Below are 14,060 nucleotides of genomic sequence, written 5' to 3' on the forward strand. Positions count from 1 at the left end.
CTAATCTTGATAGGCTACACCTGTGTGGGTGTTCATCCTATGGCGTGCACAGCACAGCCTTTGAATTTAACACCACTGAAACATCATTTGGTCTTTAACTTCTAGAATTCCATAGTATTACCCAGCTAAAACTGTTACTACATGCTTGTTTTATTGTAATTTTATTCTGAAAGGCACTAGAATTCAGTCTTTGTGATCTCACAACTTGGGAAGGAGAATGAAATAGAGTGGCTCCACAACAATAATAATCAATGTAATAGATCCATGCCTGCAGCTTAGAAAGGATTTTCCCCATAGGGCACCAAGTGACGCCTGTAAAAGTGTTGCCAGGACACCTCAATCTGCAAACAAGGTTGGTTATGACTCTATCTTCTGAATTTTTAATCCATTAACTTTTTTTATTTGAAAACCTTCCCTCTAGCCGAGAATAGCGGTTTAAAAACATGTGATGTCACCACAATGTTAAGTCTATAGGCCGAGCAGGAACATATGGCCATGTTCCACTATGAAGGCTCTCATTCCTACTCGGCATTCTTTCATTTTCAATTCTAATTCATGACTTGGTGAAGTTAACCCCAATACAGACATCTGACATGTTTGTGTCAAAAGCTATCAATGAAAAAGCATCATTTAACACCTTTTCAATAGTTTTGTCGTCAACATATGACAATGAAAAGCTAAAACAGTGAATATCCCCTCTCATTTATTCAATAGTAATGAAGAGTGAAACCTATTCCTAGCACCTAAGAATCCTGCTTTAATCCTGAGGTATTTGTTATGTAAAGCATTGCACATGCTGTGTGAAGGAATTAGGCTTAAATGTTCGTCAATGCTTATCAAGGAGGTGAACGGAGTTCATGCAGCATGTGATCGTGTTAAACACTGACAACAAAGTACACCAATGGAAACATGTCTGTTTATTGTTTCAAGACAAAGATACAGGAAATATCTTGACACTGGATTTCTCTTAATCTCTAGATAGCTTCATGAATTTTGCAAATCATTCAGGGCTTCACATGCGCTAATAAATATCTGTCAAATATGGAATATATTCCTTGCCTTGGGGGTGAGGAATTTGTAAACAGTAGGGTTTAACTGATGAGGCACTACTCTTGTTATACAGTGCAGCCTTAAAGTGGTAATACAATGGTAAAACAGAGCTCTGTTATGCAGCAATGCATTGAAATGAGGCAAAGATAAGGAGGAATTTTAGCACCTACAAGCATGAATTTGTAGCTAAAAGTCAAAGTTACTGCAAATCAGACCAGTTGATTTTCACACAATGAGATTTTTTACTAACAGGATGCCATTAAATAATGAATGAATTTGTTCTGAGTATTCTGATGCCTAAAAAGAACCCAATCAGTGTTGGTTTGTTTATTTTAAACTTAATATTCCTCGCCCTCTTCCTCTCCTTCGTCCCCGACGCTGTCAGTGCCCACCTCTTCGTAATCCTTCTCCAGGGCAGCCATGTCCTCTCTGGCCTCCGAGAACTCTCCCTCCTCCATTCCCTCTCCGACGTACCAGTGGACGAAGGCCCTCTTGGCGTACATCAGGTCGAACTTGTGGTCGAGGCGAGCCCAGGCCTCGGCGATGGCGGTGGTGTTGCTGAGCATGCACACGGCCCTCTGCACCTTGGCCAGGTCTCCTCCAGGAACCACAGTGGGAGGCTGGTAGTTGATGCCCACCTTGAAGCCTGTGGGACACCAGTCCACAAACTGGATGGTGCGCTTTGTTTTGATGGTGGCGATGGCAGAGTTGACATCTTTGGGAACTACATCACCGCGGTACAGGAGACAGCAGGCCATGTACTTGCCGTGACGAGGGTCGCATTTCACCATCTGATTGGCTGGCTCGAAGCAGGCGTTGGTGATCTCAGCCACTGATAGCTGCTCGTGATAGGCCTTCTCTGCGGAGATAACCGGGGCGTAGGTGGCCAGAGGGAAATGGATACGAGGGTAGGGCACCAAGTTGGTCTGGAACTCCGTCAGGTCCACGTTCAAGGCGCCGTCGAAGCGCAGGGAGGCGGTGATGGAGGAGACGATCTGTCCAATCAGCCTGTTGAGGTTGGTGTAGGTGGGGCGCTCGATGTCCAGGTTCCTGCGGCAGATGTCGTAGATGGCCTCATTGTCCACCATGAAGGCGCAGTCGGAGTGCTCCAGGGTGGTGTGGGTGGTCAGGATGGAGTTGTACGGCTCCACCACAGCGGTGGACACTTGAGGAGCTGGATAGATGGCAAACTCAAGTTTGGACTTTTTTCCGTAGTCAACAGAGAGACGCTCCATCAGCAGAGAGGTGAAGCCAGAGCCGGTTCCTCCTCCAAATGAGTGGAAGATGAGGAAACCTTGGAGTCCTGTGCACTGGTCAGCCTGCAGGAACACAATTCATCTTTACTCAGTGACTGATGGCACCTGAATTGAAATATGAAGATTTTGTAGGAAAACTTACCAGTTTACGAATCCTGTCAAGAACTAGGTCGATGATCTCTTTGCCGATGGTGTAGTGACCACGAGCGTAGTTGTTGGCTGCGTCTTCCTTTCCGGTGATCAGCTGCTCAGGATGGAAGAGCTGGCGGTAGGTTCCTGTACGGACCTCATCTGTAATTGTAAAAAATTACAATAAAATCAAACACTCACAAATCCAGTTCATTAACCTAAATGTCACTGGAGCAAAAAAACAAACAATCTTATGATCTTACCAATGACTGTTGGCTCCAAGTCCACGAAGACGGCTCTGGGAACATGTTTGCCAGCTCCAGTCTCACTGAAGAAGGTGTTGAAGGAGTCGTCTCCTCCTCCGATGGTCTTGTCACTGGGCATCTGACCGTCCGGCTGGATGCCGTGCTCCAGGCAGTAGAGCTCCCAGCAGGCATTGCCTATCTGGGCTCCAGCTTGGCCAACATGGACGGAGATACATTCACGCTGCCAGGAACAAGTGGTTCAGATGTCAAGAACTTCTTGCATACAATTATTTAAAACAAAGTTACATTGCGCCCTAAAGAAACCATTAATCAGCTACTAGATGATTTGAAACATTTTAAGTTTCGGAAAAAGATATTGGTATTGGGAGAAATCAGCTCCAACAAACAAACTAATGCTAAGGTGCATTTTCCAAGAAAGGAGCTGTTACTCAATCCTATTGACACCAACCAAGCCAAGCTGGAGTGATCCCCCACATTCAACATATTAAATGTGGTTGCAAGAACAAATAAGTTGAAGAAGCATTAAAAATCCCCCAAAAGCCAGTTCTACTATGAAGGGATCTAACTATAGGACTACAAAATGACTTTAATCAATCACTTGGCACCTCTAAAATGTAACGGGTCTCTTTCTTTTTGCACCAAACAGAGTAGTGGTGTCATGTTTTAACTTCTCTGTCACAAACTGCCCTTTTCAGCTATTATGGCCTAACACAGACCATTTTGTAGCACACAATGTAACTGTCTTTCTGAGATGTTATTTCACTTAACTTATGTAAAGTAACTCGTGTGGAATTTAACATAAAAGAAAGAGGTCCTCACCATGTTTTTGTTGCTTTTAGCAGTTCCTCGTTCACCTGAGATGAGTGGCTGGGGATGTTGTGTCAGTTACAAGTGCAACAAAGCCACTTTATAGCACAGCATCGCTAGGCAACAGCCTGGCATGTTGTGGTAACTGGAGGAGCTGGAGAAGCAAACACCGTCTCCTTTGACGAAAGATGAGGAGGAAGAGCACAACAAATAAAATCAACTGCTATGCTCCCCTGCTCAGATCGAAGGAACAACAGCTGTTCTCACACAAATGAGTAGCCACCAACAATGACCTGAGTGGCTGTGAAATATGACCCGTAACCATCCGCCTTTGTATCCAATTTCACATTTAGGATTTAAGGCATGTTAGCTGTTGCTTTGCAGTGAACAGCTAGTGGTTTAAACATGCTCAAAGAGACTTAAGCAGGCTGTTTCTTTTCCTGCTGTTTGATCAAACTCATGACCTCTATGTTACCAGACAAAATAGGTTGTAAACATGACCAAAAACACTCTTCTAATAGAGCTGTTCAAATGGAAGCTCCTGCTAGCATGGCTCATTTGGAGTCCCAGTTTTCTTAACTTGCAGAGGGAAGAAAACAGTGAATGGGCTTTTGTTTCAGATGACGGTTGCATCACCACTTTGGTTGAGATTAATTTGCAATGCAAAGGTTGACTGCCTGGGGGATAGCATTAGAGCACCCTTCTTTCAAAGGGAGCTGATAATTGAGTTTAATGTTCATTTTAAAGCAGGTTACAGAGCAGCGATGTGTGTGAAAAATATGTCCATATTATGCCAAAGAAAGAGAAAAGGAGCTGGATGCATGCAAGCTACAGATTTCCAAATGATTATAGTTTTTTTCCCTAAGGAATTTCCCCCAAGAGATGTAGACGAGTGTTGTTATTGATGGACTTTCCCCTACTCTTGAATGTGTACTGGTTGATCAAAGTGCTTTAGAAAGCTGCTAAACACTAAAATAATTGTATAGGCATTGTTTTAATAGAACTATTTAGAGTCCAAATATGGTCTTGATGCTGTTTCTTTCCTAACAAGAGAGAAACTCTTGAGGAAATCCTAGTTGGTGACAAAAACTATTGTGTTTAAAACAATGGCTGTTATGTTTCACCTCAGCGTCTGAAGGTAACCCTAGAGATGTGATAACAAACTGCTCACATCTCCCTGGTCAGGATTGCCAGAAGAACACGTTCCCATTTAGTTTCCCTAGTTACTCTTTTCTCAGGTCTTGTTTGATCTTGGATGGCAGCTGATCTTAACAGGCGAGGCAGTACACATAGAGCTTGGGGGAGAAGCTAATGAGTATGTGACAGATTTTACCTTTTTCTAATAGTTTTTAGCACAAATAAAACATGTGAATGCTTAGCAGTTTTGCTTTATTCTGCATAGTGTTCTTGTTTTAAAGTGTAAACACAGAATATTGTTACAGTTTTGTGACAATTGAAATACAGTTGTGTGAATACATTTAACTCCTTGTGTTAAGCTCTTAGTACTCTTCCTCTCCTTCGTCCCCGACGCTGTCAGTGCCCACTTCTTCATAATCCTTCTCCAGGGCAGCCATGTCCTCTCTGGCCTCCGAGAACTCTCCCTCCTCCATCCCCTCTCCGACGTACCAGTGGACGAAGGCCCTCTTGGCGTACATCAGGTCGAACTTGTGGTCGAGGCGAGCCCAGGCCTCGGCGATGGCGGTGGTGTTGCTGAGCATGCACACGGCCCTCTGCACCTTGGCCAGGTCTCCTCCAGGAACCACAGTGGGAGGCTGGTAGTTGATGCCCACCTTGAAGCCTGTGGGACACCAGTCCACAAACTGGATGGTGCGCTTTGTTTTGATGGTGGCGATGGCAGAGTTGACGTCTTTGGGAACTACATCACCGCGGTACAGGAGACAGCAGGCCATGTACTTTCCGTGACGAGGGTCGCATTTCACCATCTGATTGGCTGGCTCGAAGCAGGCGTTGGTGATGTCAGCCACAGTGAGCTGCTCATGATAGGCCTTCTCTGCGGAGATAACGGGGGCGTAGGTGGCCAGAGGGAAATGGATACGAGGGTAGGGCACCAAGTTGGTCTGGAACTCCGTCAGGTCCACGTTCAGGGCGCCGTCGAAGCGCAGGGAGGCGGTGATGGAGGAGACGATCTGTCCAATCAGCCTGTTGAGGTTGGTGTAGGTGGGGCGCTCGATGTCCAGGTTCCTGCGGCAGATGTCGTAGATGGCCTCATTGTCCACCATGAAGGCGCAGTCGGAGTGCTCCAGGGTGGTGTGGGTGGTCAGGATGGTGTTGTACGGCTCCACCACAGCAGTGGACACCTGGGGGGCTGGGTAAACTGCAAACTCCAGCTTGGACTTTTTGCCGTAGTCAACAGAGAGACGCTCCATCAGCAGAGAGGTGAAGCCTGAGCCGGTTCCTCCTCCAAAGGAGTGGAAGATGAGGAAACCTTGGAGTCCTGTGCACTGGTCAGCCTGCAGGGGGAAAACCAATTCCGTCAATACTTGACTTAATTCTGATCTAAAATATGAAGCTTTGGCATGCAAACTCACCAGTTTACGAATCCTGTCAAGAACTAGGTCGATGATCTCTTTGCCGATGGTGTAGTGACCACGAGCGTAGTTGTTGGCTGCGTCTTCCTTTCCGGTGATCAGCTGCTCAGGATGGAAGAGCTGGCGGTAGGTTCCTGTACGGACCTCATCTGTAATTGTAAAAAAATTACAATAAAATCAAACACTCACAAATCCAGTTCATTAACCTAAATGTCACTGGAGCAAAAAAACAAACAATCTTATGATCTTACCAATGACTGTTGGCTCCAAGTCCACGAAGACGGCTCTGGGAACATGTTTGCCAGCTCCAGTCTCACTGAAGAAGGTGTTGAAGGAGTCGTCTCCTCCTCCGATGGTCTTGTCACTGGGCATCTGACCGTCTGGCTGAATGCCGTGCTCCAGGCAGTAGAGCTCCCAGCATGCATTGCCCATTTGGACACCGGCCTGGCCGACATGGACAGAGAGACATTCACGCTGGAATAGCACAACAAATAGAAGTCAAATTAGGAAGGTCTTGAATTGGCATTTGGGATTAAATCTGCAACACTAACACATCTTTGAAATTACACATACATACTTTGTGGCATTTGTTTCTCATGCAAGAAAGTAAAAAGCATGTGCCTGAAGCTTACCATGATTATAAATTCCTGCTGCTGACGTTGAGGATCTGCAGGCGAAATCTGCTGTCTGTTGACTTCTCCGGTACTTATAGTTCCTCCAAAACTCTATGGTAACAGGCTTTGTTGTCCTTAAATGGGGGGTTAACTGGGTTAAGTCAATAATTCAGCTGTGGAAATGATTATGCAAACATGCTCCGTCACACATCAATAACCCTTCGGCCGGCACCAAGATAATGCACAACCCGACACCCACGTGTAATCACATAGAGCTCATTTAAATCACTGGCAGCAAAGCAAACAGAGCAATGTTTTAGTATTTGTGGAGTACACTGAGACTGGTTCCATGGAGATGTTGTACGAAAATGAATGGAAGACAATGGATGTCTGGGGTGGTAGAACAAAATGCAACATGGTTAGTCGTAATTTAAAGGTCTCAGACATATAACATTTGTATGGTCCTTTTCAGATATTTGTAGGTAACCGTTGATCGCTCTATAAAATTCACTAGAATAGAAACTCAATTGGATATGTGGTATGTTTAAATATAATCTCGCTGATTCTTTGTGTTTAGAGCTCCGAGGCCAGTTCCCTCTCTGCTGTTTGATCTATTGTTGGAGTAAAGGAAGCCTCCCCCTGCCTCCCCCGTCCTCCCCCTCTGTGTGAGGCCTGTTGTGTTTTCCACATGATTGGGTGTCCTGTTGTTATAGAAACATCGAAGGTCACACTGCTGTTGCTGGTGTGAAGCTCAGAATGTCAGCAGTAATGTACATTTACAGAAGTAAGACATGAGTCAGCATCACATTATTGGTGTACTCTTAAGGAGAGCCTTGCGTGAAAGTGTCTGTATGAGTTGAATGGAGTGAATTTGTATTTAAACCGAAATCTGCTAAGCTTTATACAGCAGACATTCTGAGCTGAGAAACTGACCACAACGCCACCTGGTGTTGTAAAAAGGAACAACAGCAGGGTTTGAAAGAATTTGAGGAATGAGTAGTTTTAAAATACTTAAACTACCCATAAAACATGTATTTATTTTTTTGGAAAATGTTTTTCTTACTCAGCAGATTCAGGATAAAGTGAAAGGTAATACACACACAGTGGCACAGCACATGTTGTTTCATTCATCTTTAATGACACTGAATTGATCTAACAGATGGTGCATTAGTTACCACTTCATTCCTTAATTCCACACAATATAAAAATACAGTTTTCATGGGTTTAACTTTGGTTTCTGCGGGATATTTGGTTAGAAATGTTTACATTTTATAGCCTCAGTCTCTCATTTAGCTGCTGGCGGCGCAGTTTTGGACTCCATGGGCTCACAGTATGCAGCCTAAACCTGGTTTCTACTGGAAAAAACACTAAAGAAAATGTGCTTGTACATTAGTGATCCAGTGCTAGATAGTCCTGTCCAAGGGAGCACAAAGATCAAGAATCAAATTCATAGGAAATGTTTAAAAAGAGTTAAATAGCATACGTCTCAAAGTATGACATCTAAACTGTAGTGGTAATTAAAAGATTATGTAATTAAAAGATGAAGGAAAATATGAGCAGCTGAATTTGATAAGGTTTTGTATTTCACCCATCAATGAAAATATAATTCAAAAATCTAAATAAAAGCAAATGTGCATTAGAAAATTTAAGCCACACACCAAGTCATGTCCTCAAAATGGCCGGTAAGATAAATGAAAAACTACTGTTCCCTTTTATAATTCTACAAGCCCAAGCAAATGTAATAATGCAAGGCAAAGCCTATTTTTATCTGTGGTGTTCCCCAGGGCTCCATTCTAGGACACCTGTATTTTTCAGACAATCTTATCCACGTGTCATACGTAGAGCTGGTGTCACAGTGTTTGTTGTGTTACAAAGGTAAATGACAATACAATCAAATGCGTCATGCAAGGAACTGTGAAAAGTTCTCAAACTGTTGACAATACACAACATAAAACATTCTGACATTCATACAATACGTCCATGATTTTTTTTTTCTTTTTGAATATATCCAACACATTGTTTTGTTTCGTTTGAGTTCAGCGTATAAATAGTTAAGGAATAAGAAATCAAAACAAAATAAAAATGTTAAATTTTGGGTGTACAATTTGACTAAAACATTTTCTATGATTGTGCAGAGTCGGTACTATAACGTTCAATTAGTTTGGTGATCATGAGATCACGGCACAAACATTTGGTATCATAGCCTTTGAGAAGTACTCTCATTTCAGCGCACATTTCTAATCATGTACGGATACATTTTGGTGTGTAAATACACATTTGGTGACCAGTTATATCTGAGAAGTTTCGGGCACAGAAGGGGAGGAAGAATCTTTGTGGCATGAACCTCAAACTTTCTGAGTGAAGTTCTCAGGGAAAACGCCTTTGACTGAAATATCTTTGTTCTGCAGCCAGTGAGACTCCTGCACACCCAAGAGCCAGCCGTCGTCCTGCAGAAACACAGAATACAAACTAGGTTTCAGCGCAGAAATCTTAAACTAACAAGTAAACAACGGTTTGAATTTTTCTTGATAAGTTGTTTGGTCTATAAAATGTCAGAAAATTGTGAAAATGCCAATCACTGTTTTCCAAAGCCCAAGATGACATCCTCGAATATCTTATTTTGTCCACAACTCAAATATATTCAGTTTACTGTCACAGAGGAGAGAAGAAACTATAAAAAAAATTCACATTTTAAAAGCTGGAATCAGAATTGTTTTACTGTTTTTTTTTCATAAGAAATGACTGCAAAGATTAATCGTTTATCAAAATAGTTGCCGATTTAAGTCAGTAGTTGACAACGATTGAAAATCGATTCATCTTTGCAGCTTGATTAAATGTACATAAAACTTGTTTATTTCACTGATGAACGTGCAATGACCTGTTCATCTGGGTTGTCAAAAGCCAAAACCAGCACAACATCCCCGATCTTCAGTTCCAGCTCATCAGCGTCAGTGGCAGCATACTCGTGTATCGCTTTTACCTGAAGTTAAAATACAACCACAAAAAAGGTTTCAATTTAATACGGACTTAGTGAAATTGAATCTCATTAAAAAGTGCATGCCCATTATTCAAAACCAGTGCTTTTTAATCAAAAGGAGGATGAGCATGAGGTTGTTTCACCTTGTAGAGGAATCCTGGAGGGAGTTTGTCATCTGAGCCGTTGGTCACTGCACTCTGTACCATAAATAAGCAGAAAAGGTCGAGGTGTATTATTAAGGACATAATGGTTACTGTATTTGGCAAGATGTGTAATGAAGCAACTCTAAAGCAATAAACAGAAAAAAGATAAGAAAGAAGAGGAGTTTATGTGACTTTCACTAGAATTTGAGGGATCCTTGAACTCCAGGCTTTAATCAGTGATCTTTTTTCAGGTCGCCCTATCCACCCGACCCTACCTGGACCTCTCCATCATCACCCCAGCCACCCTGTCCCACTCGGGAGCCATCATCGTCCCAGTTGGGCTCAGTGTACGACTGAGCAGCATAGACTCCATCGCTGCCCCAGCTCTCCTGGCGCTGAGCAGTTTCTGCATCGTCCCAGCTGGGCTGGGTGGAGCTCTGGGTGCTGTGTTCATCGTAATCCCAGCCACCAGGGGCCTGCTCTGGGTGTTGGTCAACATCATGCTGGGGTTCCTGCTCTGCGGCAGTTTGTTGTTGCTACAAAAGGTCAGGGGGTTGTGGAGCATTGTGGTGTCAAGAGGAAGGTTAGGTGGAAGGATGGGAGGAGGGTTTGTATTTGGTTTGATCCGGAGTGGTGCGGGGTTCCAGGACCAAGGAAAGGAAGGAGGTTTTGATGACAAAAGATTTGTAGTTGGAGAGTTATTTCTGTGTGTATACAGTCCACCTTCCTCTGCTTTACTTGACATGATCATTTTAGAAAATAAGAGAATGCAAAAGCACATTTCTCCATTAAGAACACAGAAAGCCACGCTTACCCATGAGTCCAATGATGGCACCTTCCGTGGGCAGTAAGAGACCAGACAACCAATGAAATTAAAGTGTGCAAGATGCCTTCATCAAAGACCTTACTCACACACAAAAATGAATTCAAAGTGTTTGAAGGGAAACACAATTTAAACAATTATCAAAACAGCTACACATTATTTTTTTAATTTATTTTTTGCTGATTTATTTGATGCTTGTAATATGAACCTGGAAAGAGAACGAATACATTATAAATCCAATAAAAACTTAAAAGCTGTAATAACAGACTGCCTGGTTGTTCCTCCACATTTGATCAATCACCATCATCAATAAATCTGATCAACTAATGATTATCAAGCAAAACAAACATCTGCATGCAAAGTGAGGCTGCATGTACGAAGTCATGCAGAGGATTTGTTCAAGTTAAAAGAAACAAAAACTTACACACACACACACACACACACACACACACTCAGTAAAATATGTCTTCAGCCCCAGATGACATTAACTGTTTACATGCAGTCTAAAGTGTATAAGATGTAAAACTGTTTTAATAATGAACAGTTCAGGTGTGAAATCAGTGACTTCTTTGGAGTCACTTCTTAAAACACATTTGTATAGACTTGCTTTTATGTGACGTATTTTTATTGTCTTTATTGTCTTTTTACCCTCTCACCTGTTCATTTCATATATTTAGTCATTTGTCGTTTTTCTGCCCTTTTTAAAAGGTGTCCTATCTTCTATTTTCTAAGAGTTCAGGGACAATTTTGAGCAAAGAATGTTTAAATTAAAAAACCTTTTAAGAGCCTTTAAAAACTAAAAAAAAATAAACTGCACTTTTGGGTAATCAAATCCCAAAAGCTTTCTGCCTAACATACTGAGCATAGTATTTTCACTGGTAGCTGCATCCCTGCAAGAACACGTTGTCGACTGTGTTTAGTTTTGTGAAATTGAATCTATCTAACAGGCTTCAACTGCATGTAAACACAGTCTTCAGCCCTTAAGCTCTGCTGACCCCTGACCCTAACAAAGCACACCCACCTTGGGAGCTGGAAATGTGATGGGCTGTAAAACCTCCACATCCCAATCCAGCAGGTTCACCCCGGAGCAGGGCTCACACTGCTTCACACACGCACAAATTAAACACACATGCACTCAGGTTAGGAGGGTTCACTATCTGCGGAAATGAAAGCAGTCGATGTGAAGTTCAGCAAGTTTTTACACGTGCTCTGTAGGTAGAGATAAACTCCAAGCCCAGTGAAGACTGCATGTGGTTACAGTCTACAGAAGTGAATATATATATTTGTTTTTTTTTATAAATGAACATAACATAAGATACTTGTTGAGTAAAATGACATATATAACTGAAATGAAAACTGAGCTGAAATGACTGAGGAAGCTCAGTAACTTATAACAATGACTAATGGAGAAGGGGTGGGATTAAATAAGTGTGTATACTTCTTCCCACTCCTTTTCGGACCCGACATGTGACCCAAATCAAGTGTTGCATTAAGTGTCATGCTTTCTTTTTTGCGTAAAATCATTATTTTCTGTAAAACCCTTTCTCTTTTCTCTTACATGTTTGAAATGAATTTCAATCAATCAAAGAGTAACCAGGACATAGAGGGAGGACACTCAGTCTGACCTGCTCTGTCGTCGTGGTGCTGCTGGAGTCTGTGTGAGCGTCAGGCACCGAGGCCTTGTCCTCTGTGGGGCCGACATGCTGAGACGGTGGCAGTCGGGGCGGAGGCCGACTGGGAGGAGGATCGGGCCTCTGCACCGCCAGGAGGGTTCAATCCAAACCACACAACACACACGTGCACGCATGCAAAAGCAGCGAGGGACACGGAGACACATTAGTACACACAAAGTGACGGATGGTTACATTTGTCAGTGCCCTAATTCTGTTGTCAGAAATACATGCTGTTAGAAAATGGGGCTGCAACTAACGATTGTTTTCTCATTGATTAATGTGTTGATTATTTTCTCGATTAAAGTTATAGTGCGTAGTTTCTGTCTCCCTCATGAGGAATTCTAAGTAATGACAACAAAACTGCTGTTGCATCCACATGATACGAGCCTTCCGTAATTGCTATGTATGCCTATGTAAGCCATGTAGCCAAGGAGGAGACGGAGGATTAAAAAAAAACATGATGGACTCTTCAGAAGAGATAATTATCTTCACTCGAGTTTCTGTGCACGAAAGTCACCGGACGACCCAATCTTCTGAACATAGTCATACTGAGAAATCCAGAGAGAGTTGTGTGGAGCTGATAGTCTTAATTAGCTTTGTAGCAACTCATTTGGCTTGAATGTAACAGATCATTAATATCAAAAAGTTACACACTAAAGCTTTAATGGATTAGTTGTTTGGTCTCTAAAATCAGTGTTTCCCAAAAAGCCCAAAATGATGTCCTCAAATGTCTTGTTTTAACTCAAAGATATTCAGTTTACTGTCACAGAGGAGAAAAGACACTAGAAAATACTCACATTTAACAAGCTGGAATCAATTACTCAAACCGATTAATCGATTATCAAAATACTTGGCAGTTAATTTTGGTAGTTGACTACCAATCGATTCATCTTTGCAGCTCTAAATCAGACCATGAACCTTTGTTCTCGCTCTTCCCTGATTTGATGCTGTTTTCTTCTGGTTTATCTGTATTTTGGTCCTTTGGACGCTGTGTTCAATGAAGCTTTTTATCCTTATATATATATTCATTGTTTTGTAACTTCACCAACAGGATACAGTTTAAACATGTATGTGGATATGCTCAGTTTAACTTTGGTTTTACCTTTGGTGGTGAGCTGGCCGATTCGCTGTGGTTGGTTTCCTCGCTGAGAGAAAGAGACAGACAAGAGGTAGGAGACAGAGAAAGGGAGGACATGAGCATGAACAAAGATGTGACACAGACAGTGAAGAAGAGAGAAAAAAAGGTGGAAAGATGTACTGACTCAAACTCATCACACATGCAGTTCTGAGCTCCGTCCACATGAGGTCGACAACAAGCTTTAAACAAACATTTACTGTATCTCAACAGGTTGACCTGCAGTAAAACATGGCTGCAGGCAGATGTCCAGAGCAAAACGTGCACGTCACAGCATGTACAGGATGTTATAAACAAATGACAAGAGTTAGAGAAGCACAACAGGTTACAGGGTTAAATCTCCGACCTGCAGAAACGGAAAAGCTTTTGCTCTCCCCTCCCTTAAAACCTGTTTAAATGCTGTCAGACTTCTTTATTTTTTTGTTTTATATATAGTCTATGTTTGTACCAGAGATATTTTAGCTATAGAGAATCTTGGTTTATACTCATGATTTTCAGAAGAACAGCAACAATGTGAAGAGATTTGGTGATGTGCAGTCAGGGTAGCGAGTGCCTCACCATGATTAAAAAGAAATGTTGAGATTACATGATCATTTTTCATTTATAATTTGATGTATTAACTTATTCATTTTCATTAT

General features: G+C 42.2%; 3 protein-coding genes and 1 long non-coding RNA gene across 22 annotated transcripts in view; 1 reads left to right on the forward strand and 3 right to left on the reverse strand.

The window, feature by feature from the left end:
* LOC116044837 lies at positions 1–10,150 on the forward strand. Its single transcript, XR_004103761.2, has 3 exons — positions 1–352; positions 7,396–7,406; positions 10,043–10,150. It is a non-coding gene; the product is annotated as an uncharacterized LOC116044837 (long non-coding RNA).
* Positions 900–3,766, reverse strand: LOC116044835 (tubulin alpha-1A chain-like). The gene is made up of 4 exons (XM_031292363.2): positions 3,521–3,766; positions 2,699–2,921; positions 2,449–2,597; positions 900–2,369 (listed from the first exon to the last, which is right to left on the reverse strand). The coding sequence occupies exons 1-4, from the start codon at positions 3,521–3,523 to the stop codon at positions 1,389–1,391; spliced, it is 1,356 nt and encodes a 451-aa protein (XP_031148223.1). The 5' UTR covers positions 3,524–3,766; the 3' UTR covers positions 900–1,388.
* On the reverse strand, positions 4,879–6,708 carry LOC116044836 (tubulin alpha-1A chain-like). Its single transcript, XM_035998685.1, has 4 exons — positions 6,690–6,708; positions 6,309–6,531; positions 6,058–6,206; positions 4,879–5,979 (listed from the first exon to the last, which is right to left on the reverse strand). Exons 1-4 carry the CDS (start codon positions 6,690–6,692, stop codon positions 5,008–5,010), a joined length of 1,347 nt encoding a protein of 448 aa, XP_035854578.1. The 5' UTR covers positions 6,693–6,708; the 3' UTR covers positions 4,879–5,007.
* Positions 7,788–14,060, reverse strand: part of bin1b (bridging integrator 1b) — a 22,028-nt gene continuing 15,755 nt past the window's right edge. For 6 of the 19 annotated variants that reach the window (XM_035998671.1, XM_035998679.1, XM_035998673.1 and 3 more), the window contains 8 exons: positions 13,390–13,432; positions 12,240–12,377; positions 11,636–11,716; positions 10,606–10,626; positions 10,067–10,327; positions 9,792–9,845; positions 9,550–9,651; positions 7,788–9,118 (listed from right to left, as the gene is read on the reverse strand). In XM_035998671.1, coding sequence (XP_035854564.1) covers positions 9,017–9,118; positions 9,550–9,651; positions 9,792–9,845; positions 10,067–10,327; positions 10,606–10,626; positions 11,636–11,716; positions 12,240–12,377; positions 13,390–13,432 — 802 coding nt within the window. In that variant the 3' untranslated portion in view covers positions 7,788–9,016. The remainder of the gene's footprint in view (positions 9,119–9,549; positions 9,652–9,791; positions 9,846–10,066; positions 10,328–10,605; positions 10,627–11,635; positions 11,717–12,239; positions 12,378–13,389; positions 13,433–14,060) is intronic. The other 13 variants (XM_031292360.2, XM_031292361.2, XM_031292362.2 and 10 more) reach the window with 7 other exon arrangements.

The sequence above is a fragment of the Sander lucioperca genome, chromosome 24 (assembly GCF_008315115.2).
Source record: "Sander lucioperca isolate FBNREF2018 chromosome 24, SLUC_FBN_1.2, whole genome shotgun sequence".
NCBI classification, from domain to species: Eukaryota; Metazoa; Chordata; class Actinopteri; order Perciformes; family Percidae; genus Sander; species Sander lucioperca.